Source organism: Rattus norvegicus, chromosome 1 (assembly GCF_036323735.1).
Source record: "Rattus norvegicus strain BN/NHsdMcwi chromosome 1, GRCr8, whole genome shotgun sequence".
NCBI lineage: Eukaryota > Metazoa > Chordata > Mammalia > Rodentia > Muridae > Rattus > Rattus norvegicus.
The window spans coordinates 246,668,593-246,693,851 of record NC_086019.1 but is presented as its reverse complement, the minus strand read 5'-3'; the positions used below and the strand labels follow the sequence as shown (position 1 = coordinate 246,693,851).

Sequence of the window (25,259 nt, the reverse complement as noted above, 5' to 3'; positions counted from 1 at the left end):
AAAAAAGATCGCATTTTCAACATATGGTGTTTTCAACTGGCAGTCAGTAGGTAGAAGAATCCAAATTGTTTCATTCCCTTGTTTATAATAATAATAATCATTTATTGTTTCTGCTTTTTCACTAGGATATTTTTATTTACATTTCAAATAATATCCCCTTTCCTGGATTGAAATCCATAAGCCCCTAGCTCATTTTCCCTTCCACTTCTTCTATGAGGGTGTTTCCCCAACCAACCAACAACCCCTTCCCACCAACCTCCAATAAGCCTATTAAAAAATGTGGTACAGAAGTAAACAAAGAATTCTCAGTGAGGAATATGGAATTGCTGAAAAGTACCTAAAGAAATGTTGAACATCCGTAGACATCAGGGAAATGCAAATCAAAACAACTCTGAGATTCTACCTCATACCAGTCAGAATGGATAAGATAAAAAACTCAGGTGACAGCAGATGCTGGCGAGGATGTGGAGAAAGAGGAATACTTTTCCATTGTTGCTGGGATTGAAAGCTGATACAATCACTCTGGAAATTAGTGTGGAGTTTCCTAAGAAAAAATGGACATAGGACTACCTGAGGAATCAGCTATACCACTCCTCAGCATATACCCAAAAGATGTTCCACTGTATAACAAGGACACATGCTCCACTATGGTCATAGCAGCCTTCTTAATAATAGACAGGCGCTGGAAAGAACACAGATGTCCTTTAAGAAAAGAATGGAGACAGAAAATGTGGTACAGTTACACAATGGAATACTACTCAACTATTAAAAAGAATGACTTCATGAAAAATAAAATTCTTACACAAATGGATGAAAGTATAAAATATCATCCTCAGTGTAGTAAGCCAAACACAAAAAATCACACGTGGCATGCACTCACTGATAAGTGGATATTAGCCCAAAAGCTCTGATTACCTTATGGACTATCCATATGAAGCTCAAGAAGGACAACCAAAGTTTAGATGCTTCAGTATTTCTTAGAAGGTAGAACAAAAATATTCATAAGAGGAAATATGGAGACAAGATGGGAGCACAGACTGAAGGAAAGGCCATACAGAGACTCTGCACTTGGTGTTTCAGCCCATATATAGTCACCAAACCTAGACAATATTGCTGATTCCAAGAAGTACATGCTGAAAGGAGCCTGATATTGTTGTCTTCTGAGAGACTCTGCCAGATCATGACAAATACAGGTTGGCTTGCAGCCAACTGAAAATAGGGTCCCAATTGGATAAGTTAGAGAAAGTATTGAGGGAGCTGAATGGGTTTGCAACCCCTTAAGAAAAATAATACCATTCTGGAAATCAGTCTGGAGGTTCCTCAGAAAATTGGACATTGAACTGCCTGAGGATCCAGCTATACGTCTCTTCGGCATATACCCAAAAGATGCCCCAACATATAAAAAATACACGTGCTCCACTATGTCCATAGCAGCCTTATTTATAATAGCCAGAAGCTGGAAAAAACCCAGATGCCCTTCACCAGAGGAATGGATACAGAAAATGTGGTACATCTACACAATGGAATATTACTCAGCTATCAAAAACAATGACTTTATGAAATTCGTAGGCAAATGGTTGGAACTGGAAAATATCATCCTGAGTGAGGTAGCCCAATCACAGAAAAACACACATGGTATGCACTCATTGATAAGCGACTATTAGCCCAAATGCTTGAATTACCCTAGATGCCTAGAACAAATGAAACTCAAGATGGATGATCAAAATGTGAATGCTTCACTCCTTCTTTAAAAGGGGAACAAGAATACCCTTGGCAGGTATTCTTGCCAAGGGCAAAGGTGAAAATAGATACAGAAGGAACACCCATTCAGAGCCTGCCCCACATGTGGCCCATACATATACAGCCATCCAATTAGACAGGATGCATGAAGCAAAGAAGTGCAGGCCGACAGAAGCCGGATGTAGATCGCTCCTGAGAGACACAGCCAGAATACAGCAAATATAGAGGTGAATGCCAGCAGCAAACCACTGAACTGAGAACGGGACCCCCGTTGAAGGAATCAGAGAAAGAACTCGAAGAGACTGAAGGAGCTCGAGACCCCTTATGAACAACAATGCCAAGCAACCAGAGCTTCCAGGGACTAAGCCACTACCTATGGACTATACATGGACTGACCCTGGACTCTGACTTCATAGGTAGCAATGAATATTCTAGTAAGATCACCAGTGGAAGGGGAAGCCCTTGGTCCTGCTAAGACTGAACCCCCAGTGAATGTGATTGTTGGGGGGAGGGCGGCAATAGGGGGAGGATGGGGAGGGGAACACCCATAAAGAAGGGGAGGGGGAGGGGTTAGGGGGATGTTTGCCCGGAAACCGGGAAAGGGAATAACAATCGAAATGTAAATAAGAAACACAAGTTAATAAAAAAAAAAAGGAAACAATAGCCGATAAATAAAAGGAAATATTATAAGTTCAAATAATTACAAAATGAAAAAGAAAAACATTACCAACAAACCGGAGCTTCTAAGGACTAAACCACCATCCAAGAGTATACGTGGACATACTCATGGCTCCAGGTGCATATGTAGCAGAGTATGCCATTGTCAGCCCCGAATTGGAGGAGAAGCCCTTGGTCCTGCCAAGGCTTGGTGCCCAATTGTAGGGGAAAGTCAGAGCAGAGAGTTGGGTAGGGGTGGATGGGAGGCTGGGGGAACACTCTCCCAGAAACAGAGGAAGGGGGAGATGGAATAGGGGGTTTATGCATGGGAAACTGGATAAGGCTATACCATTTCAAATGTAAATTTTAAAATATCCAACAAAAAAAAACCTTTTTATTATTTATTTTACTTTTCATTTAAATTTTCTTGGACACTTTATATATTTACATTTCAAATGTTATCCCCTTTCCCTCCTCTCCCAGAATCTCCTCCCCTGTCCCTCTCCTTCTATGAAGATGCTCCCACTCCCACCTACCCACTCCAACACCTATACTCTTGCATTACCCCACATTGAAGACAGGAGACTTCCAAGGACCAACTGCTTTTCCTCCTATTGATGCTGGACAATGCCACCCTCTGCTACATATTCTCTACTTACCAAATGCTACATAGCAGACAATAACTAAGTGCTGCTCTTCATACCCAGTTTTCTAAGTCCACTTAACAGTGTGTCTGGATCCAAATGTAGAATCTAAAAGTTGATTGCATACTATGCCTTCTGACTTCATTGCCAATGTAATACATGTGCGTAAATTACTTAAATGATATATAGGATATTCATTGGTTTTCTCCTAAATATTCTTAAGAAGTATGTCTTTCCCAGTTTACATTCCAGATAACAAAATATTGCTGTTCACAGAGATCAGCATTTGAGCTCAAAACAGTAATTTCTGAGAAGCTTTTAAATGATACTAACCTTTCACAGTTAGGTTATATGTATATATGATCATATATTCATATACAGAGTTGTACACATGCATGTGCATATACAAATATGCACCCATATACATATGTCAGGTTTGCAGGCACACATTCCATATAATTAATAGTCCTATACTACAAATAATAAAGTGACTACCTTGTCTTGGCATTTTATTACAAATAAAATTAATTTGTGACCGGGGTTGCTTGTTCATAAGTGCTAAATACAAAGTGTTGATAGCAGTAAAGCTAATAAGACTGACTTATACTTACTTCTCATTAGCTTAATTTGGTTAGGTAGTTTTCAATTTCCCATCTACAGTTTTACTATTGTGCACATTTTCTAAGTTACTCAGATTTATCTGGCTCAATGCAACTTGTACTGAGTTGTTCAACTGCCACTCTATGTGTGCCTTAGTCCAGAATAGCTGATGCTTCCACTCAGGTCCATAGCTTCCACTACCAAAGATTGAGAAACTCCTCCCTCACCTGCGGTCCTTACCCAGGGTCAAATCCTATCCCTAATCTGCATCTGGAACCTCTGGTCTATATCACTGGTCATATAACGTCACCATCTTGGATATTCACTGGTAAATAAAACTATGAGTATTACAAGATACCCAACTACATTTGGATTAGTTTTAAAGCCTGCAGCAAGGAATTTAGTACCCAGAAAAGTGTTGCTGGTTAAAAGCCCATGGATGGAGAAGCCAAAAACCCGAGGTTACAGCTTACTGATGTTATAATGCTAATGGTCATAATGTTCAACTACTGTGTGTGTGTGTGTGTATGTGTGTGTTTGTGTGTGTGTGTGTGTGTGTGTATACATAAACTTGGGCTGTTATAAATTTAGGTACAATAAGTTTCTGTTTACAGATTAGAAGTCTATGCAGATCCACAGGCACCCATGACTGCCTGACCATTCACTCACAATGTCCTTCTTATTCACCATGATAAGTTGTGTGCCACAACTGGTCAAACATGTTAAATTCTTATCCATCATCATGTCTCACCTTCTTAAATGATTGACTTTCTTCTGCAGTATCTTTCATTCAGAGAAGAGTCCAAAGGTTTCAAAGCCAAAGTAACTTGTAAGGACATTCAATGTGCTTTTGCACAAATGGGAAAGAAGTCCTCAAAACTTCATCTATAGAACCTAAAATTATTTTAAAACACAGTGTCTCATGGGGAGCAACTCAACATCCTCATATGATTTTATTTTTCAGGTAGATTCAATTAAAATTATGGGTCTTACTAGAGGTCAGAAATCCAAATCTTTTCTTGTTGAGTATTTTATGATTTTTTAAAAAGAGAATATTTACCCTCCTAGAACGTATTCCTTTTAATGTTTATTCATAAAATACAAAATTATTCATATTTAACATGCATAAAACAAACCTGATTAAAGTAGTACCTCCAAACATCTAAAAAAAAAAAAAAAAGAAGTCTATGCAGAGATGTGTGTATTATAAAAGTGCAAAAAATAAGAGTCCGAGTACTCAGCCCTTTATTAACCCCATATTCCTGCTAAGAAGTGGTAGAAAAGCTGTAAGAATTAGAGGATAGGATGCAGAGAAGTGATGTGCAAATAAAACGACACACTTATGCACATTTGATCTTTGACAAAGAAGCCAAAAATATACAAAGGAAAAAAGAAAGCATCTTCATTAAATGGTGCCATTCTATCTGGATGTCTGTATGTAAAAAATTACAAATAGGCCCATATTTGTCACGATGCACAAAGCTCAAGTGCAAGTGTTTTGAAGACCTCAATATAAAACCAGATACACTGAATCTAATAGAACATAAAGAGGGGAAAGGGCCTTGAACTCATTGGCACAGGCAGAAATTTCCTAACGAGAACTCCGATGGCTCATGAACTAAATTCAGGAATTGATAAATGGGACCTCATGAAACTAGAAAGCTTCTGTAAGGCATCAGACATAGTCAATAAGACAAATTGATATCCTACAGGTTGGGAAAAGGAGATAGGTGTTGGGGGAGAGTGTAACTTAATCTTATATTGTGTGGGTGAAAGGACTGAAGCACTGAAGGCCAGCAGAAAGAATTGAAACAGGTGAATTCAGGAGGTAGGAGGTTGGGAGGACAATCTAGAATGTACCAGAGACATGGGAAGTGAGTGATTCTCTGGAATCAGAGAGGGCAGATACCCTAGATGAAAGGCCCCACAGTGGGGAGAAGGAAATTATTGAATTCGCCACCAGCAGAAAGACAGGTCATTAAATGAGAGATGGGGTTGCTATCACACAACCAAAGCTCTGACCCATAATTCTTCCTGTCCGAAAGCAATGCAAGGATGAAAATGGTGAAGAGCCTGAGGAAAAGAAAGTCCAGTGACAGGCCCAAAGTGGGGTCCAGCTGAAGGGGAAGCCCAAGACCTGACACCATTACTGACCCTATGGGGTGTTCACAAAAAGGGACCTACCATGACTTCTCTCCAAAAGACCCAACAAACAGCTGAAAGAGTCAGGTGCTGATATGTGTACCCAACCAATGAAAAAAAAAACTGCTTACCCTCCAGTTGAATTAGGGAAGAGCTGTAGGAAGCTAAAGAGGAGGCCAACCCTGTAAGAGGACCAGCAGCCTCAATTAACTTGGGACGCTGAGATTAGACACTGGATCACCAACCAGGCAGCATACAACAACTGAGATGAGACCTCCAACACATATACAGAAGAGGATTCCCAGGTCTGGGTTAAGTCAGAGAAGATGAATCTAACCCTCAAGGGACTGGAAGCCCTAGGAAGTTTAGAGGTCTGTTGGGATGGGTATGGTGGTGACATCTTTCTTGAAACTGGTGGGTGGGGAGTATCGGGAAACAGGGAGCAGGTATTGGATGTAGAACTCCCAGGGAGTGGATCACAAGGGGAATAAAATCTGGAGTGCAAAAATAAATAAATAAATAAAGAAAGAAAGAATGAATGAATGAATAAGTAAACAAACAAACTCTCAAGAAAGAAATCAAAGAAGATCTCAGAAAATGGAGAGATCTCCTATGGTCATGAATTGGTAGAATTAACAAAATAACACTACCAAAGCAATCAATAGATTCGATGCAACCCCCAGTAAAATCCCAACAAATATTGTTTTTTTTTATTTTCATTTTTCTACATACAGTCTGCCAGTTAGACCAACACTAGTTTTTGAAGGAGTTGTCTGTTTTCCATTGTATATTTTTTGTCTTCTTTGTCAAAGATCAAGTGTCTGTAAGTTTTTAATTTTATTTCTGGATCTTGAATTCTATTCTGTTGACCAGTGTTTCTGTCCCTGTACCAATACAAACTTACAGACACTTGATCTTTGACAAAGAAGACAGAAAAAAACAGTATTTGTCACATTACACAAGCTCAAGTCCAAGTGAGTCAAGCAACGCAACCCTAAAACAAGATACTTTGAATTTACGATGTAACAAAATGGAAATTGGGAAAGAGCATGGAACTCATGTGCACAGTAGACTATTTCCTAAATAAAATGGCTACAATGGCTCAGGCTCTAAATAAAGAACTGATAAATGGGACCTCATGAAACAGAAAAGTTCTGTAAGACAAGGACATTGTCATTAGGACAAATTGAAATACAACAGATTGAAAAAAAATGTTCAGTAACTTGACATCTGATAGGTGTTAGTATTGAAAATACACAAAAATCTCAAAAGCTAACCACCAAAAAACAAAAAAAACACACACACACATTCAAAATGAGGTATAAAACTTAACAGAGAATTCAAAAAAGAGGAATCTCGAATGCCTGAGAATCACTTAAAGAAATGATCAAAGTCCTCAGTGATCAGAAAAATGCAAATCAAAATGGCCCTGAGATTCCACAGTACACCAATCAGAATGGCTAAAATCAAAAATTCAGGTGTCAGCACATGTTGGCAATGATGTGGAGAAAAGGAACCTTCCTCCATTGATGGTGGGATTGCAAACTGGCACAACCACTCTGGAAATAAACTTGCAGGTTCCTCAGAAAATTGGAAATATATCTACCTGAAGACCCAGCATATACCCAGAAGATGTGCCACCATGCCACAGGGTGTGTCTTCCCCTATGTTCATAGTGGCCTTCTGTGTGACAAACAGAAATTATAAACAGCCCATATGTCCCCCAAAGGAAGAATGTGTTATGAAAACATGGTTCATTTGCAAAATGAAATACTATTTACCTATTAACAACAATGGCAACCTGAGTGAGGTAACTCAGACCCAAAAGGACATGCATGGCATGTACTCACTAATATATGCATATTAGACAAAAAGTACAGAATTCCCAGGATACAGCCACAGAATTCAAAAAACTAACAAGCCAAAGGGCACAACTGAGCCTGCTCCAATCAACATGGCAGAGAGAAGAAAGCAATCGTGGTAGGCGGGAGAGCAGACGGAAGAAGAGACCAGGCTGGGAAAGAAGCTGAGGTGGCAAAAGAAGAAACATTATCTTGTATTGGGGGAAACAGGACTAAAGCCCTGAGAGTCAGATAAAAAAATGGAAACAGGCAACCTTGGAAGATGGGTTGTAGGGGAACCCTCTAGAATGTACCAGAGATCTGGGAGGCGAGAGATTCTCAGGACAAAAAGGGAGGGACTCCAAAAGAAATTCCCTCAGAATATTGGACATAGAACTACCTGAGGACACAGCTATACACTCATGGGTATATACCAGAAAGATGCTCCAATATATAGCAAGGACACATGCTCCACTGTGATCATAGCAGCCTTATTTATAATATCCAGAGAATGGAAACAACCCAAATGTCCCTCAACAGAAAAATGGATACAGAAAATGTGGTACATTTACACAATGGAGTACTATACAGCCATTAAAAAGAATGATTTCATGAAATTCACAGAACTAGAAAACATCATCCTGGGTGAGTTAACACAGTCACAAAAGAACACACAGGGTACGTATTCATTGACAAGTGGATATTGGGACAAAATCTCAGAATACCGACAACACAACTCAGAGACCATTGAAGCTCAAGAAGAAAGAAGACCAAAGTATGGATGTTTCAGTCCTACTTAAAAAGGAGAGCAAAGTAATCACAGGAGGTTTAGTGTTAGAAGAACATGAAAGGAATAGTGGACGGGGAGAGGAAAAACAGGGGCGAGGCTCAGGTTTGGAAGGAGACAGGGGAGATGTTCAGAAGATCAGGAAATTGAACAGAGTGTGTAGCAATAGAAGATGGAGAACTGGGTGGTAGGCTATAGAAAGTCCCAGATGCCAGGAAAACAAAGGCTCCCAGGACCCAACAGGGATGGCATTAGCTGAAATACCACCACCACCCCAAAAAAGAGAGAGGGAACCTGTAGAGACAATATCCTGAGGTTAGGCACATCTCTGATTGGTGAATGGAGCCATTCAACCTTCTCAAAAATTTAACCCTGAATTGCTCCTGGCTAAAGGAAATAGAAGGATAAAGAATGGAGAAGAGACTGAATGACAGACCACCATAGACTGACACACATGGGAGTTTGAGAAAGGACTGAGGTAACTGAGGGGGGTTGCAAGCCAATAGGAAAAACAACAATATCATCCAACTAGACAGTCCAGAGCTCCCAGGGACTAAACCACCAATGAAAGAAGGCACATAGAAGGACCCAGGGCTCCAGCTGCATATGTAGCAGAGGACAGAGTTATCTGGCATCCATGGGAGGGAAGGCCCTTAGTCCTATGAAGGGTTGATATCCCAGTGTAGGGGAATGCTAAGGCAGTGAGTTGGGAGTGAATCAGTGGGTGGGGAAGCTACCTCATACAGGGGAATAGGGTAAACTGAGAAGGAGGATAACATTTGAAATGTAAATAAATAAAAGAACAAGTAAATTTTTTTAAAAAAGGAAATGCCCTACAGTTGGAGAGGGAACAGGTAGAGTCCACCTCAGGTAGAAAGACAGAATGTCAAGTGAAGGAATTGGGTTGCCATTCCGCAGTCAAAAACTCTAACCCAGAATTGTTCCTGTCTGAAAGAACTGCAGGGACAAAAATGGAGAAGAGACTGAGTGAAAGGAGGTCCAGTTACAGGCCCAAATTGGGATCCAGCTCAAGGGTGGCACCAAGGCCTAATACTATTACTGATTCTATGGTGCATTTGCAAACAGGAGCCTAGCATGGCTGTTGTCTGAGAGGCTAAGGAAGCAGCTGAAAGAGTAAGATGGAGATACTTACAGGATACTGAAGTACATAAGCTATGGACCCTTGTGGTCAAATTATGGAAAAGTTGGAAAAAAGGAAGAGGGGAACCCCATAGGAGGACCAGCAGTCTTCCTAGACTCCCAAGGTCTTCCTTGTTGTGCCACCAACAAGGCAGCATACACCAGCATATTTGAGGCCCCCAATGCATATACAGCAGAGGAATACCTGGTCTAGTCTCAGGGAGAGAAGATACACCTAACCCTTGAGAGAATTGAGGCTCCAGGAAGAGTGAATATCTAGTGACATGGTGCTGTTGGGGACAAATTATTGGAGACAGGGGCACTGCTGAAATATAGGATGAAGAACAATCAGAAGGCAGACTGAGAGGGAGATAAAAACTGGACTGTAAAAAACATTAAAGAGGTCCCCTGCATTCCAGACACCGCCCAGAACTGAAGGGATCCGATCAAAAGCTCCCTGATCAAATCCCTTGGGAGGGAGAGTTAAACCTTCAGAGGGACAGACATGGATGGGAAGCCAGAAGAGATTATACTCTGCCCACATTTCTGACTCCAGAGGAAAACACCTAACGCGATCTGGGATCCTTGTGCACAGGGGCCGCGGGAAAAGGCAGCACAGGCCCTCCTGGTTGCTGCCCTCACAGAGAGCTCAAAAGAAGCCCCCCATTAGCAACTTCAGCCCAGGGACCACAGGTAAGACCAACTTTTCTGCTCCAAGCGACATGTCTGGTGGACTCAGGACACACAGAGGCAAAATTCCTCTGGGACTGGACACTTCCGGTTTTTAGCTGGAGCCCCAACCCCAATGATCCCTGCCCAGAGTTCCCTGCTCCCAAACCCCTTGGGAGAGAGAGCTCACAACCTGGACAGGTGGGCACTCCTGAGATTGCAGGGTGGGAGAAACCATGAATACTGTCCATTCCTGCCCACATCCCTGGCCCAAGAGGAAACTGTATATGGCCTCTGGGAACCTGAATATAGAGGCACTCGAATGGCAGATTCCCTGCAGTCCAGACACCAGCCAGATCTGAAGGTAACTGGTCAACAGTTCTCTGCACCCAAATCCCACGGGAGGGGGAACTAAACTTTCAGAAGAGCAGACGCGCCTGGGAAGCCAGAAGAGACTACACTCTGCCACATTTCTGACTCCAGAGGAAAACACCTAAAGCCATCTGTGACCCCGGTGCATGGGGCCTGAGGAAAAGGCTGCGCAGGCCCTCTTGGTTGCTGCCCTAACAGAGAGCTCAAAAGCTGCCCCCCCACAAGCAACTCAAGCCAGGGGACCACAGGTAAGACCAACTTTTCTGCTCCAAGCGACCTGCCTGGTGGACTCAGTATACAGGCCACAGGAACAGCTGAAGACCAGTACACATGAAAGACTACACACCCAAAAGCAGAACACTCTGTTCCCATAAGTGGCTGAAAGAAAACAGGAAAACAGGTCTACAATACTCCTGACACACAGGCACATAGGGCAGTCTAGCCACTCTCAGAAATGTCATAACAAGGTAACACCAGAGAAAACCTGACAGCAAGAGGCAAGCACAGGAACACAAGTAACAGAAAACAAGACTACATGGCATCATCGGAGCCAATTCTCCCACCAAAGCAAACACTGAATATCCAAACACACCAGAAAAGCAAGATCTACATTTAAAATCACATTTGACCATGATGATGGAGGACTTCAAGAAAGACATGAAGAACACGCTTAGAGAAACAGAGGAAAACATAAATAAACAAGTAGAAGCATATAGAGAGGAATCACAAAAATCCCTGAAAGAATTCCAGGAAAACACAATCAAACAGGCAAAGGAATTAAAATCGGAAATAGAAGAAATAAAGAAAGCACGAAGGGAGACAACCCTGGATATAGAAAACCAAAGAAAGACACAAGGAGCTATAGATACAAGCACAATAAACAGAATACAAGAGATAGAAGAGAGAATCTCAGGAGCAGAAGATTCCATAGAAATCATTGACACAACGTTCGAAGATAACATAAAACGGAAAAAGCTACTGGTCCAAAACATACAGGAAATCAAGGACACAATGAGAAGATCAAACCTAAGGATAATAGGTATAGAAGAGAGTGAAGACTCCCAGCTCAAAGGACCAGTAAATATCTTCAACAAAATCATAGAAGAAAACTTCCCTAACCTAAAGAAAGAGATGCCCATCAACATACAAGAAGACTACAGAACTCCAAATAGATTGGACCAGAAAAGAAAGTCCTCCTGTCACATAATAGTTGAAACAAAAAATGCACAAAACAAAGAAAGAATATTAAAAGCAGTAAGGGAAAAAAGGTCAAATAACGTATAAAGTCAGACCTATCAGAATCACACCAGACTTCTCAGCAGACACTATGTAAGCCAGAAGATCCCGGAAAGATGTCATACAGATCCTAAGAAAACACAAATGCCAGCACAGGTTACTGTATCCAGTAAAACTCTCAATAAAAAATAGAGGGAGAAACCAAGATATCCCATGACAAAACCAAATTTACACAATATCTTTCTACAAATCCAGCCCTACAAAGGATAATAAGTGGTAAAGCCCAAAATAAGGAGGCAAGGTATACCCTAGAAAAACTGAGAAACTAATTGTCTTGGCAACAAAACAAAGAGAAGAAAAGCACACAAACATAATCTCACATCCAAACACGAAAATAACAGGAAGCACCAATCACTATGCCTTAATACCTCTTAACATCAATGGACTCAACTCCCCAATAAAAAGACATAGATTAACAAACTGGATACACAATGAGGACCCTGCATTCTGCTGCCTACAGGAAACACACCTCAGAGGAAAAGAAAGACATTACCTCAGAGGGAAAGGCTGGAAAAAAACTTTCCAAGCAAATGGTCTGAAGAAGCAAGCTGGAATAGACATTCTAATATCAAATAAAATCAATTTTCAACGAAAAGTCATCAAACAAGATAAGGAAGGACACTTCATATTCATCAAAGGAAAAATCCACCAAGATGAACTCTCAATTCTAAATGTCTCTGCTACGAACACAAGGGCACCTGCATACATAAAAGAAACCTTACTAAAGCTCAAAGCACACATTGCAACTCACACAATAATAGTAGGAGATTTCAACACCCCACTCTCATCAATGGACAGATCATGGAAACAGAAATTAAACAGAGACATAGACAGACTAAGAGAAATCATGAACCAAATGGACTTAACAGATATTTATAGAACATTCTATCCTACAGCAAAATTCTATCCTTTCACCACCCCTGGAACTTTCTCCAAAATTGACCATATAATCAGTCATAAAACAGGCCTCAACAGATACAGAAAGATAAAAATAATCACATGTGTCCTATCAGAACATCACAGGCTAAAGCTGGTCTTCAATAACAATAAGAGAAGAATGGAAGTTGAACAATGCTCTAGTCAATGATAACCTGGTCAAAGAAGAAATAAAGAAAGAAATTAATGAACTTCTGAATTTAATGAAAATGAAGGTACATCATACACAAACTTATGAGACACAATGAAAGATGTGCTAAGATGAACACTCATAGATCTGAGTGCAGAAAGAAACAAGAGAGAGTATATATAAGCAGCTTGGCAGCACATCTAAAAGCGCTAGAACAAAAAGAAGGAAATACACCCAGGAGGAGTAGAAGGCAGGAAATAATCAAACTCAGAGGTGAAATCAACCAAGTAGAAACAAAAAGGACCATACAAAGAATCAACAGAACTAAAAGTTGGTTCTCTGAGAAAATCAACAAGATACAAAAACCCTTAGCCAGACTAATGAGAGGACACAGAGACTGTGTCCAAATTAACAAAATGAGAAATGAAAAGGGAGACATAACTACAGTATCAGAGGAATTCAAAAAATCATCAGATACTACTACAAAAAGCAATATTCAACAAAACATGAAATTCTGAAGGAAATGGACAATTTCCTAGACAGAAACCAGGTACCGAAGTTAAATCAGGAACAAATAAACCATTTAAACAACCCCACAACTCCTAACGAAATAAAAGCAGTGATTAAAGGTATCCAAACCAAAAAGAGAACAGGTCCAGGCGGGTTCAGTACAGAATTCTATCAGACATTTCATAGGAGACCTCATACCAATACTATCTAAACTATTCCACAAAATTGAAACAGATGGAGTGCTACCGAATTCCTTCTATGAAGCCAAAATTACCCTTTCAGCTAAATGACACAAAGACCCAACAAAGAAAGAGAACTTCAGACCAATTTCCCTTAAGAATATCGATGCAAAAATACTCAATAAAATTCTGGCAAACCGAATCCAAGAGCACATCAAAACAATCATCCACCGTGATCAAGTAGGCTTCATCCCACGCATGCAGGGATGGTTTAATATATGGAGAACCATCAAGGTGATCCATTATATAAACAAACTGAAAGAACAAAACCACATGATCATTTCATTAGATGCTGAGAAAGCATTTGACAAAATTCAACACCCCTTCATGATAAAGGTCCTGGAAAGAATAGGAATTCAAGGCCCATCCCTAAAAATATTTAAAGACATACACAACAAACCAGTAGCTAATATTAAACTAAATGGAGAGAAACGTGAAGCCAACCCACTAAAATCAGGGAGTAGTCAAGTCTGCCCACTCTCTCCCTACTCATTCAATATATTTCTTGAAGTTCTACCCAGAGCAATCAGAAAACAAAATGAGATGAAATGGAAACAGATTGGAAAAGAAGTCAAAAATCACTATTTTCACATGATATGATAGTATATTTAAGTGATCCCAAAAATTCCACCAGAGAACTACTAAACCTGATAAACACATACAGCAAAGTAGCAGGGAATAAAATTAACTCACATAAATCAGTAGCCTTCCTCTACACAAAAGAGAAACAAGCCGAGAGAGAAATTAGGGAAATGACACCCTATATAATAGTCCCAAATAATATAAAGTACCTCGGTGTGACTTTAACCAAGCAAGTGAAGTATCTGTATGATAAGAACTTCAAGCCTCTGAAGGAAGAAATTGAAGAAGATCTCAGAAGATGGAAAGATCTCCCATGCTTATGGATTGGCAAGATTAACATAGAAAAATGGCCAGTTTACAAAAGGGATCTACAGATTAAATGCAATCCCCATCAAAATACCAATCCAATTCCTCAGAGAGTTAGACAGAAAAAATTTCAAATTCATCTGGATAACAAAAACTCAGGATAGCTAAAACTGTCCTCAACAATAAAAAGACTTCCTGGGGAACCACTATCCCTGAACTCAAGCAGTATTACAGAGCAATAGTGATAAAAACTGCATGGTATTGGTACAGAGACAGACAGATAGACCAGTGGAATAGAATTGAAGACCCAGAAATGAACCCACACACCTGAGAGCACCTGATTTTTGACAAAGGGACCGAAACCATTCAATGGAAAAAAGATAGCATTTTCAGCAAATGGTGCTGGTTCAACTGGAGGTCAACATGTAGAAGAATGCAGATCGATCCATGCTTATCACCCTGTACAAAGCTTAAGTCCAAGTGGATCAAGGACCTCCACATCAAACCTGATACACTCAAACTAATAGAAGAAAAACTAGGGAAGCACCTGGAACACATGGGCACTGGAAAAAATTTCCTGAACAAAACATCAATGGCTTATGCTCTAAGATCAAGAATCGACAAATGGGATCTCATAAAACTGCAAAGCTTCTGTAAGGCAAAGGACACTGTGGTTAGGACAAATCGGCAACCAACAGATTGGGAAAAGATCTTTACCAATCCTACAACAGATAGAGGCCTTATATCCAATATATACAAAGAACTCAAGAAGTTCTACTGCAGGGAGCAAATAACCCTATTAAAAAATGCGGTTCAGAGTTAAACAAAGATTTCACATCTTAGGAATGCGGAATGGCTGAGAAACACCTAAAGAAATATTCAACATCTTTAGTCATAAGGGAAATGCAAATCAAAACAACCCTGAGATTCCACCTTACACAGTGAGAATGGCTAAGATCAAAACCTCAGGTGACAGCAAATGCAGGCGAGGATGTGGAGAAAGAGGAACAGTCCTCCATTTTTGCCGGGATTGCAGACTGGTACAACCATTCTGGAAACCAGTCTGGAGGTTCCCCAGAAAATTGGACATTGTACTACCTGAGGACCCAGCTATATCTCTCTGGCATATATCCAAAAAATGCCCCAACATATAACAAAGACACATGCTCCACTATGTTCATAGCAGCCTATTTATAATAGCCAGAATCTGGAAAGAACACAGATGCCCTTCAACAGAGGAATGAATACAGAAAATGTGGTACATCTACACAATGGAATATTACTCAGCTATCAAAAACAGTGACTTTATGAAATTCATAGGCAAATGGATGGAACTGGAGAATATCCTCCTGAGTGAGGTAACCCAATCACATAAAAACACACATGGACTCATTGATAAGTGGTTATTTGCCCAAATGCTCAAATTACCCTAGATGCAAAGAACACATGAATCTCAATGATGACCAAAATGTGAATGCTTCACTCCTTTAAAAGGGGAACAAGAATATCCTTGGAAGGGAATAGGGAGGCAAAGCTTAGAACAGAGGCAGAAGGAACACTCTTTGAGAGCCTGCCCTACATTTGGCCCATATATATACAGCCACCAAACTAGGTAAGATGGATGAAGCAAAGAAGTGCAGGCTGACAGGAACCGGATGTAGATCTCCTGAGAGATACAGCCAGAATACAGCAAATACGTACGTGAATGCCATCATTACACCACTGAACTGAGAACGGGACCAATGTTGAAAGAATCAGAGAAAGGACTTTTAGAGCTTGAAGGTGCTTGAGACCACAAGAACAACAATGCCAACCAATCAGAGCTTCTAGGGACTAAGCCAATACCCAAAGATTATACATGGACTGACCCTGGACTCCAACTGCATAGGTACCAATGAATAGCCAGCCTAGTAAGAGCACCAGTGGAATGGGAAGCCCTTGGTCCTGCCAAGACTGAACCCCCAGTGATCGTGATTGTTGGGGGGAGGATGGTAATGGGGGGGATGGGGAGGGGCACACCCATAGAGAAGGGGAGGGGAAGTGGTTAGTGGGATGTTGGCCCAGAAACCAGGAAGGGGAATAACAATCGAAATGTAAATAAGAAATACTCAAGTTAATAAAGATGAAAAAAAACCTAAAAAAAATTAAAGAATAAAACAAAACCAAAAATTAAAATAAATAAAATTAAAATCTCTTTCCTATTTCAGAAAATGCTTAAGGCACAAAATGACAATTATATGTGAATAGTTTTCTTACATAATGTACTAAATAAATAATAAATGAAAATCCCATAATGGCATGAATTTGGAAAAGCAGTGGAAAAAATACAAAGCTTATTTATTCACAATTTCTTATACTTTATCACATGATTTGAGTCGGTTTACATCTCTGCTGCACTTCATATTGTCTTTTTCCTCAGTTATGTTACTTTTTGTGGTGAAATAACTGTCAATGTGTTCTGATTAACCAATTCCCCTTATGTGTTCCTGAATCTATATTGTACTTTCATGGCTCAATAACTATTCAAGTTGGTTTTCAAATGACAGTGAACTGAGGCTTTTCAAAGCTCTGGCAAATAAGTTTTCAGTGACTGTGAATTTACTTGAAAAAATGAAATAAATGAATATATATAAATGCTTTACCTGCTTCCACTTAATTAGGTAATAATCAATAAAGTCCCGGGGATTTGTAACATCCAGTGATTCTTGATGCTCTTTTATTTTCTTCAGAAGGTAGTTTCTAATATGATACACATTTTTAGCTAATGTCGTATGACTTCCCGGACAATAATCAATTAAAACAGGGAAAAAACTGCAAAACTACATGGAAAAACACCAAGGATTTATTAAATGCATAAGGGATAGTAAAGAAATACATACATACTATAATCTAGCAATTCTCATTGGGATTTATAATTACATATATGGCTTAGGTTCACCTTGAAAAAGAGTTGCTCCATTTTAGTATAATAATATTATATATAAACTCTATGCTAGTAGAAGAATTGAGGAAGAAAATCCTGCTCATATAATTCTGGTTCATAGTGAATTTTTCCACATTCAGTAATAATTCAATTTTACCTGCAAAGTTTAAATATCATATGATATAAAGTAATGTAATCCAAACATTCTGGATGCCAGTATATGTTAAGAAAATAGGGTAAATAATTTACTGCAGAAAGCTTTTCAATCAGCCAATCTCTGAGATGAAGTGAAAGTATAGAATTGTGTGGGTCTCTAAAGCTGCTTGGACAAAAATTATACACCTTTATTTACTTCTCTGTGGTCCATAACTACTATATAGAAAGAGAGCAGGAGATGCTAATTCCTCACATGGAAAGATTGTCACGATATTAGTGACCTACACACCATACAACCATTCATGCTACCATTTCTTCTTGTTCCCATGTCAGGGAGGATCCAAAATAAAGCAGCAAACATTCCAATGTTTTCAGTGCTTCCTGTATCATTATCCAAAGTTTCCTTTAGCAGATTATTTTCTGTCTACACTGAGCAATTATGCCAAATACTGAAATGAGTAGGTCTTAACTTTTCACAGTACAAGAACTTGTGAGTAATGCAAGAATATTCTTTTATGAGTGACTGAATATCTTTCTAAAAATCAATGGATTAATTTGTAGAAAAAGCTCTCTGAAAGTCAATGACTAAAAATAACATCACATAGGAAGCTAAGTAGCTTGAGCCATCTTAGCATTTGTGCTTTGTTTATCTGTTGGTTAAGCAAAGGATGTAGACCTCCCTTGCAGAGGTCCTATCCATACTACTCTAGGCAGGTCATGTGTATCATTACATCACTATTAGTCCCCTTGTAATTTGACCTGAGAGAAAGAATAGTCACAAGTTTTCAGGAGGAGATGAATTTTATTCACCTGTGTCCAGGGACTGCTCAAAATCTTCATGTTCTCATTGAGTTTTTCCATCAAGTTAAGAAAATCCTGATCTTTATAATCAAAACGATTCTGGAAAATAATGGAGCAGATGACATTGCAAGGAGCACAGCCCAGGATAAACGTGGGGTCACAGGGTGAGCCTGAGGAATGGGAAACAATTGCAATATGTTATTAAAATATACCAAGAGGGCACTTTATCTTTGTAAATAGATAAAATCCTGGAGAAATTTTAAACTTCACTAAAATAAGATTTTCAGTCTTCATTTTATTTTGGAGAAAGTACTTAAAGACAAGTTTCTTCATAATTTAAGCAGATAACTTGACTGTTCTGTGAAAGGTATTTCAGGGGTGAGTAGCATTCACATAGCAATTGAAGATCTGTTCATCACCTAAGCCAAAACAGCGAATACAGAGAGAAATAGTTTACACAACAGAAGACAGATATGTAATATACTTAACAAAAATGAGATGTTGTTAATGAAAACAGTTCAAGGTTACTTATACAAGTCATTTTATTAAGTTCTTTGTGTTTGAAGATTAATACTGTCATGTATAATTTCTTAAAGCATAAAAAATATAATAAAATGAAATTATGATAATTTTTCAAATCATCATGAAATTCTATTACATAGCCAAGGAATGAAATTATATTTTAACTCATAAGTAACCAGGACTATGAAAACGAGCATTCAAGACACATTGCCATATCAGTGAATTTGGGGAGATGAAAGTAGGCCCACAAAATGAAAACAAATATCATCTGGTTTGGGATCTATAGATGTAGATGATGTCACTACCACCATTATCAATAGCAACTCTTCTGTACTAAAATGATCAGCAATAAATAAGTTATGTTCACGCTAAGAATGGAACTCATTAGAAAATTAAAATAAAAGCTGTTGTAAAGTAATGCCAGTAGATCCTTTGACCCTTTGTACTCTAACAGGATGGAAAACTCAAAACACAAAAATTTACTTACCATTGGTTTTCCTCAGTTCCTCCACAAGGCACCGTGCTTCCTCTTGAACACGATCCTCAATGTTCCTTTTCCCCATGCCCAAATTCCGCAGAGTCGTGAGGGTAAAGCGTCTTATTTCTTTCCATCTATTTCCATGGCTAAAAACAATTCCTAAACAAATGGGAATAGAAACTACAATGTGATCTCAGAAAGAAAGAGGGCATTGGAGAAGACACAACCCTAGAGAGACATAGTCTGAGCCCCAGGATCAAGTCTGGCCTTTGCTGTCTATCTTCTTCCTCACTGTGAATGCTACCCAGCTCACTCATAAAAATGCATACTTACCAAGGTCTTTATTAATTTTTTCAGCTACTGGGAAGCTTCCTCTTTCAGCAAACTCCTCCCCATGATCAATCAAGGCTTCTTTTACTGCTTCATATCCATGCAATATTACAGTGGGCTTCGTGCCAAAGTAAAGAGTAAATACAGGACCATACACTTTTGAGAACTGGAAATTGAAAAGCAACCAATGGGTACTTGTCACTTTTCAGTGATGTCACAATGGCCCAGGTACTTGATATTTAGAATACAATAAAGTACCGCATCAAAATATTCAGCAGGTCTCTTGATCGTGTTTCAGTAAGTACTTCAGGCAAAAGTTTTCCAAATTCATTTTGGGGCTGAATTGCTCATGAATAAAAGATCCATTCCATGGGCAGTCACCAAACCCTGGCAACTGTTACTGATTCAATGTTGTGCTTGCAGACAGGAACCTAGTATGACTTTCCTATGAGAGGCTCAAAGAGCAACTGATTGACAAAATTATAGATGTTTACAGTCAAAAATCGAACTGTAGGAAGAGTAAGAAAGAGTGGGAAGATTGAAGGAACATAAGGGAATAGCAATCCCATAAGAAACCACAGAGTGTTAACTAACCTGGGCCACTGGGAGTTTTCAGGGACTAAATCACAAACTAAAGAGAATACAAACCCTGAACTGAGGCTTCGGCACATATATAGGAGAGGACTACCTTGTCTGACTTCAGTGGGAAAGGATGTGCCTAATACTACAGAGACTTTATACACCAGGGAAGGGAGATGAATAAGGGGCACCTTCTCAGAAACAAAGTAGAAGGAGAATGAGGAAGAACTATGCAAGGGGGATGATATTCAAAATTGGGGGGGTAAATAACATAATAATAATAACAATAATAATAACTAATATTAATTTAAAAATGTAGCGGAAGTCCCACACCCGCGGATCCCGGCCCACAGCAGCTCTCTGCTCCCAGACCCGGTGAGAGAGAGACCCAACCGCCTGGTTAGGTGGGCACTCCTGAGGCTGCAGAGCAGAAGAGACCACCAACACTGCTCACCCCTGCCCACATCCCTGGCCCAAGAGGAAACTGTATAAGGCCTCTGGGCTCCCGTGGGGGAGGGCCCAGGAGCGGCAGGACCCCTGTGCCTGAGACACCTCTGGAACCTGAAAGAAACAGACCGGATAAACAGTTCTCTGTACCCAAATCCCGTGGGAGGGAGAGCTGAACCTTCAGAGAGGCAGACAAGCCTGGGAAACCAGAAGAGACTGCTCTCTGCACACACATCTCGGACGCCAGAGGAAAAAGCCAAAGACCATCTGGAACCCTGGTGCACTGAAGCTCCCGGAAACGGCGGCACAGGTCTTCCTGGTTGCTGCCACTGCAGAGAGCCCGTGGGCAGCACCCCACGAGCGAACTTGAGCCCCGGGACCACCGTAAGAATAACTTTTCTGCTGCAAGAAAGCTGCCTGGTGAGCTTGGGACACACGGAAGCAGAATTCCTGTAGGACCGGGCACGTTCTGTGTTTACCAGAAGTCCCACTCCTGCGGATCCCGGCCCGCAGCAGCTCTCTGCCCCCAGACCCTGTGAGAGAGAGACCCAACCGCCTGGTCAGGTGGGCACTCCTGAGACTGCAGAAGGGAAGAGACCACCAACACTGCTCACCCCTGCCCACATCCCTGGCCTAAGAGGAACTGTATAAGGCCTCTGGGCTCCCGTGGGGGAGGGCCCAGGAGCGGCAGGACCCCTGAGCCTGAGACACCACCAGAACCAGAAGGAAACAGACCTGATAAACAGTTCTCTGCACCCAAATCCCATGGGAGGGAGAGCTGAACCTTCAGAGAGGCAGACAAGCCTGGGAAACCAGAAGAGACTGCTCTCTTCACACACATCTCGGACGCCAGAGGAAAAAGCCAAAGACCATCTGGAACCCTGGTGCACTGAAGCTCCCGGAAACGGCGGCACAGGTCTTCCTGGTTGCTGCCGCTGCAGAGAGCCCGTGGGTAGCACGCCACGAGCGAACTTGAGCCTCGGGACCACAGGTAAGAATAACTTTTCTGCTGCAAGAAAGCTGCCTGGTGAACTCAAGACACAGGCCCACAGGAACAGCTGAAGACCTGTAGAGAGGAAAAACCACACGCCGGAAAGCAGAACACTCTGTCCCCATAACTGACTGAAAGAGAGGAAAACAGGTCTACAGCACTCCTGACACACAGGCTTATAGGACAGTCTAGCCACTGTCAGAAATAGCAGAACAAAGTAACACTAGAGATAATCTGTTGGCGACAGGCAAGCGCAGGAACCCAAGCAACAGAAACCAAGAGTACATGGCACAATCGGAGCCCAATTCTCCCATCAAAACAAACATGGAATATCCAAACACACCAGAAAAGCAAGATCTAGTTCCAAAATCATTTTTGATCATGATGCTGGAGGACTTCAAGAAAGACGTGAAGAACTCCCTTAGAGAACAAGTAGAAGCCTACAGAGAGGAATCGCAAAAATGCCTGAAAGAATCGCAAAAATCCCTGAAAGAATTCCAGGAAAACATAAATAAATAAGTAGAAGCCCATAGAGAGGAGACACAAAAATCCCTGAAAGAATTCCAGGAAATCATAAATAAACAAGTAGAAGCCCATAGAGAGGAGACACAAAAATCCCTGAAAGAATTCCAGGAAAACACAATCAAACAGTTGAAGGAATTAAAAATGGAAATAGAAGCAATCAAGAAAGAACACATGGAAACAACCCTGGACATAAAAAACCAAAAGAAGAGACAAGGAGCTGTAGATACAAGCTTCACCAACAGAATACAAGAGATGGAAGAGAGAATCTCAGGAGCAGAAGATTCCATAGAAATCATTGACTCAACTGTCAAATATAATGTAAAGCGGAAAAAGCTACTGGTCCAAAACATACAGGAAATCCAGGACTCAATGAGAAGATCAAACCTAAGGATAATAGGTATAGAAGAGAGTGAAGACTCCCAGCTCAAAGGACCAGTAAATATCTTCAACAAAATCATAGAAGAAAACTTCCCTAACCTAAAAAAAGAGATACCCATAGACATACAAGAAGCCTACAGAACTCCAAATAGATTGGACCAGAAAAGAAACACCTCCCATCACAGAATTGTCAAAACACCAAACGCACAAAATAAAGAAAGAATATTAAAAGCAGTAAGGGAAAAAGGTCAAGTAACATATAAAGGGAGACCTATCAGAATCACACCAGACTTCTCGCCAGAAACTATGAAGGCCAGAAGATCCTGGACTGATGTTATACAGACCCTAAGAGAACACAAATGCCAGCCCAGGTTACTGTATCCAGCAAAACTCTCAATTAACATTGATGGAGAAACCAAGATATTCCATGACAAAACCAAATTTACACAATATCTTTCCACAAATCCAGCACTACAAAGGATAATAAATGGTAAAGCCCAATATAAGGAGGCAAGCTATACCCTAGAAGAAGCAAGAAACTAATCGTCTTGGCAACAAAACAAAGAGAATGAAAGCACACAAACATAACCTCACATCCAACTATGAATATAACGGGAAGCAATAATCACTATTCCTTAATATCCCTCAATATCAATGGCCTCAACTCCCCAATAAAAAGACATAGATTAACAAACTGGATACACAACGAGGACCCTGCATTCTGCTGCCTACAGGAAACACACCTCAGAGACAAAGACAGACACTACCTCAGAGTGAAAGGCTGGAAAACAACTTTCCAAGCAAATGGTCAGAAGAAGCAAGCTGGAGTAGCCATTCTAACATCAAATAAAATCAATTTCCAACTAAAAGTCATCAAAAAAGATAAGGAAGGACACTTCATATTCATCAAAGGAAAAATCCATCAAGATGAACTCTCAATCCTAAATATCTATGCCCCATATACAAGGGCACCTACATACGTAAAAGAAACCTTACTAAAGCTCAAAGCACACATTGCACCTCACACAATAATAGTGGGAGATTTCAACACCCCACTCTCATCAATGGACAGATCATGGAAACAGAAATTAAACAGTGATATCGACAGATTAAGAGAAGTCATGAGCCAAATGGACTTAACGGATATTTATAGAACATTCTATCCTAAAGCAAAAGGATATACCTTCTTCTCAGCTCCTCATGGTACTTTCTCCAAAATTGACCATATAATTGGTCAAAAAACGGGCCTCAACAGGTAAAGAAAGATAGAAATAATCCCATGCGTGCTATTGGACCACCACGGCCTAAAAATGGTCTTCAATAACAATAAGGGAAGAATCCCCACATATACGTGGAAATTGAACAATGCTCTACTCAATGATAACCTGGTCAAGGAAGAAATAAAGAAAGAAATTAAAAACTTTTTAGAATTTAATGAAAATGAAGATACAACATACCCAAACTTATGGGAAAGAATGAAAGCTGTGCTAAGAGGAAAACTCATAGCGCTGAGTGCCTGCAGAAAGAAACAGGAAAGAGCATATGTCAGCAGCTTAACAGCACACCTAAAAGCTCTAGAACAAAAAGAAGCAAATACACCCAGGAGGAGTAGAAGGCAGGAAATAATTAAACTCAGAGCTGAAATCAACCAAGTAGAAACAAAAAGGATCATAGAAAGAATCAACAGAACCAAAAGTTGGTACTTTGAGAAAATCAACAAGATAGATAAACCCTTAGCCAGACTAACGAGAGGACACAGAGAGTGCGTCCAAATTAACAAAATCAGAAATGAAAAGGGAGACATAACTACAGATTCAGAAAAAATTCAAAAAATCATCAGATCTTACTATAAAAACCTATATTCAACAAAACTTGAAAATCTTCAGGAAATGGACAATTTCCTAGACAGATACCAGGTATCGAAGTTAAATCAGGAACAGATAAACCAGTTAAACAACCCATAACTCCTAAGGAAATAGAAGCAGTCATTAAAGGTCTCCCAACCAAAAAGAGCCCAGGTCCAGAGGGGATTAGTACAGAATTCTATCAAACCTTCATAGAAGCCCTCATACCAATATTATCCAAACTATTCCACAAAATTGAAACAGATGGAGCACTACCGAATTCCTTCTACGAAGCCACAATGACTCTTACACCTAAACCACACAAAGACACAACAAAGAAAGAGAACTTCAGACCAATTTCCCTTAAGAATATCGATGCAAAAATACTCAATAAAATTTTGGCAAACCGAATTCAAGAGCACATCAAAACAATCATCCACCATGATCAAGTAGGCTTCATCCCAGGCATGCAGGGGTGGTTTAATATACGGAAAACCATCAACGTGATCCATTATATAAACAAACTGAAAGATCAGAACCACATGATCATTTCATTAGACGCTGAGAAAGCATTTGACAAAATTCAACACCCCTTCATGATAAAAGTCCTGGAAAGAATAGGAATTCAGGGCCCATACCTAAACATAGTAAAAGCCATATACAGCAAACCAGTTGCTAACATTAAAAGAATGGA

At 40.1% G+C, this 25,259-nt stretch overlaps 1 protein-coding gene across 4 annotated transcripts in view; it reads right to left on the bottom strand.

The window, feature by feature from the left end:
* Positions 1–25,259, bottom strand: part of LOC120093077 (cytochrome P450 2C6) — a 38,288-nt gene that overhangs the window by 9,096 nt on the left and 3,933 nt on the right. For 3 of the 4 annotated variants that reach the window (XM_039101413.2, XM_039101411.2, XM_008759615.4), the window contains 4 exons: positions 19,805–19,967; positions 19,481–19,630; positions 18,481–18,641; positions 17,234–17,410 (listed from right to left, as the gene is read on the bottom strand). In XM_039101413.2, the coding sequence (XP_038957341.1) occupies positions 17,234–17,410; positions 18,481–18,641; positions 19,481–19,630; positions 19,805–19,967 (651 nt within the window). The remainder of the gene's footprint in view (positions 1–17,233; positions 17,411–18,480; positions 18,642–19,480; positions 19,631–19,804; positions 19,968–25,259) is intronic. The other variant, XM_039101415.2, reaches the window with a different exon arrangement.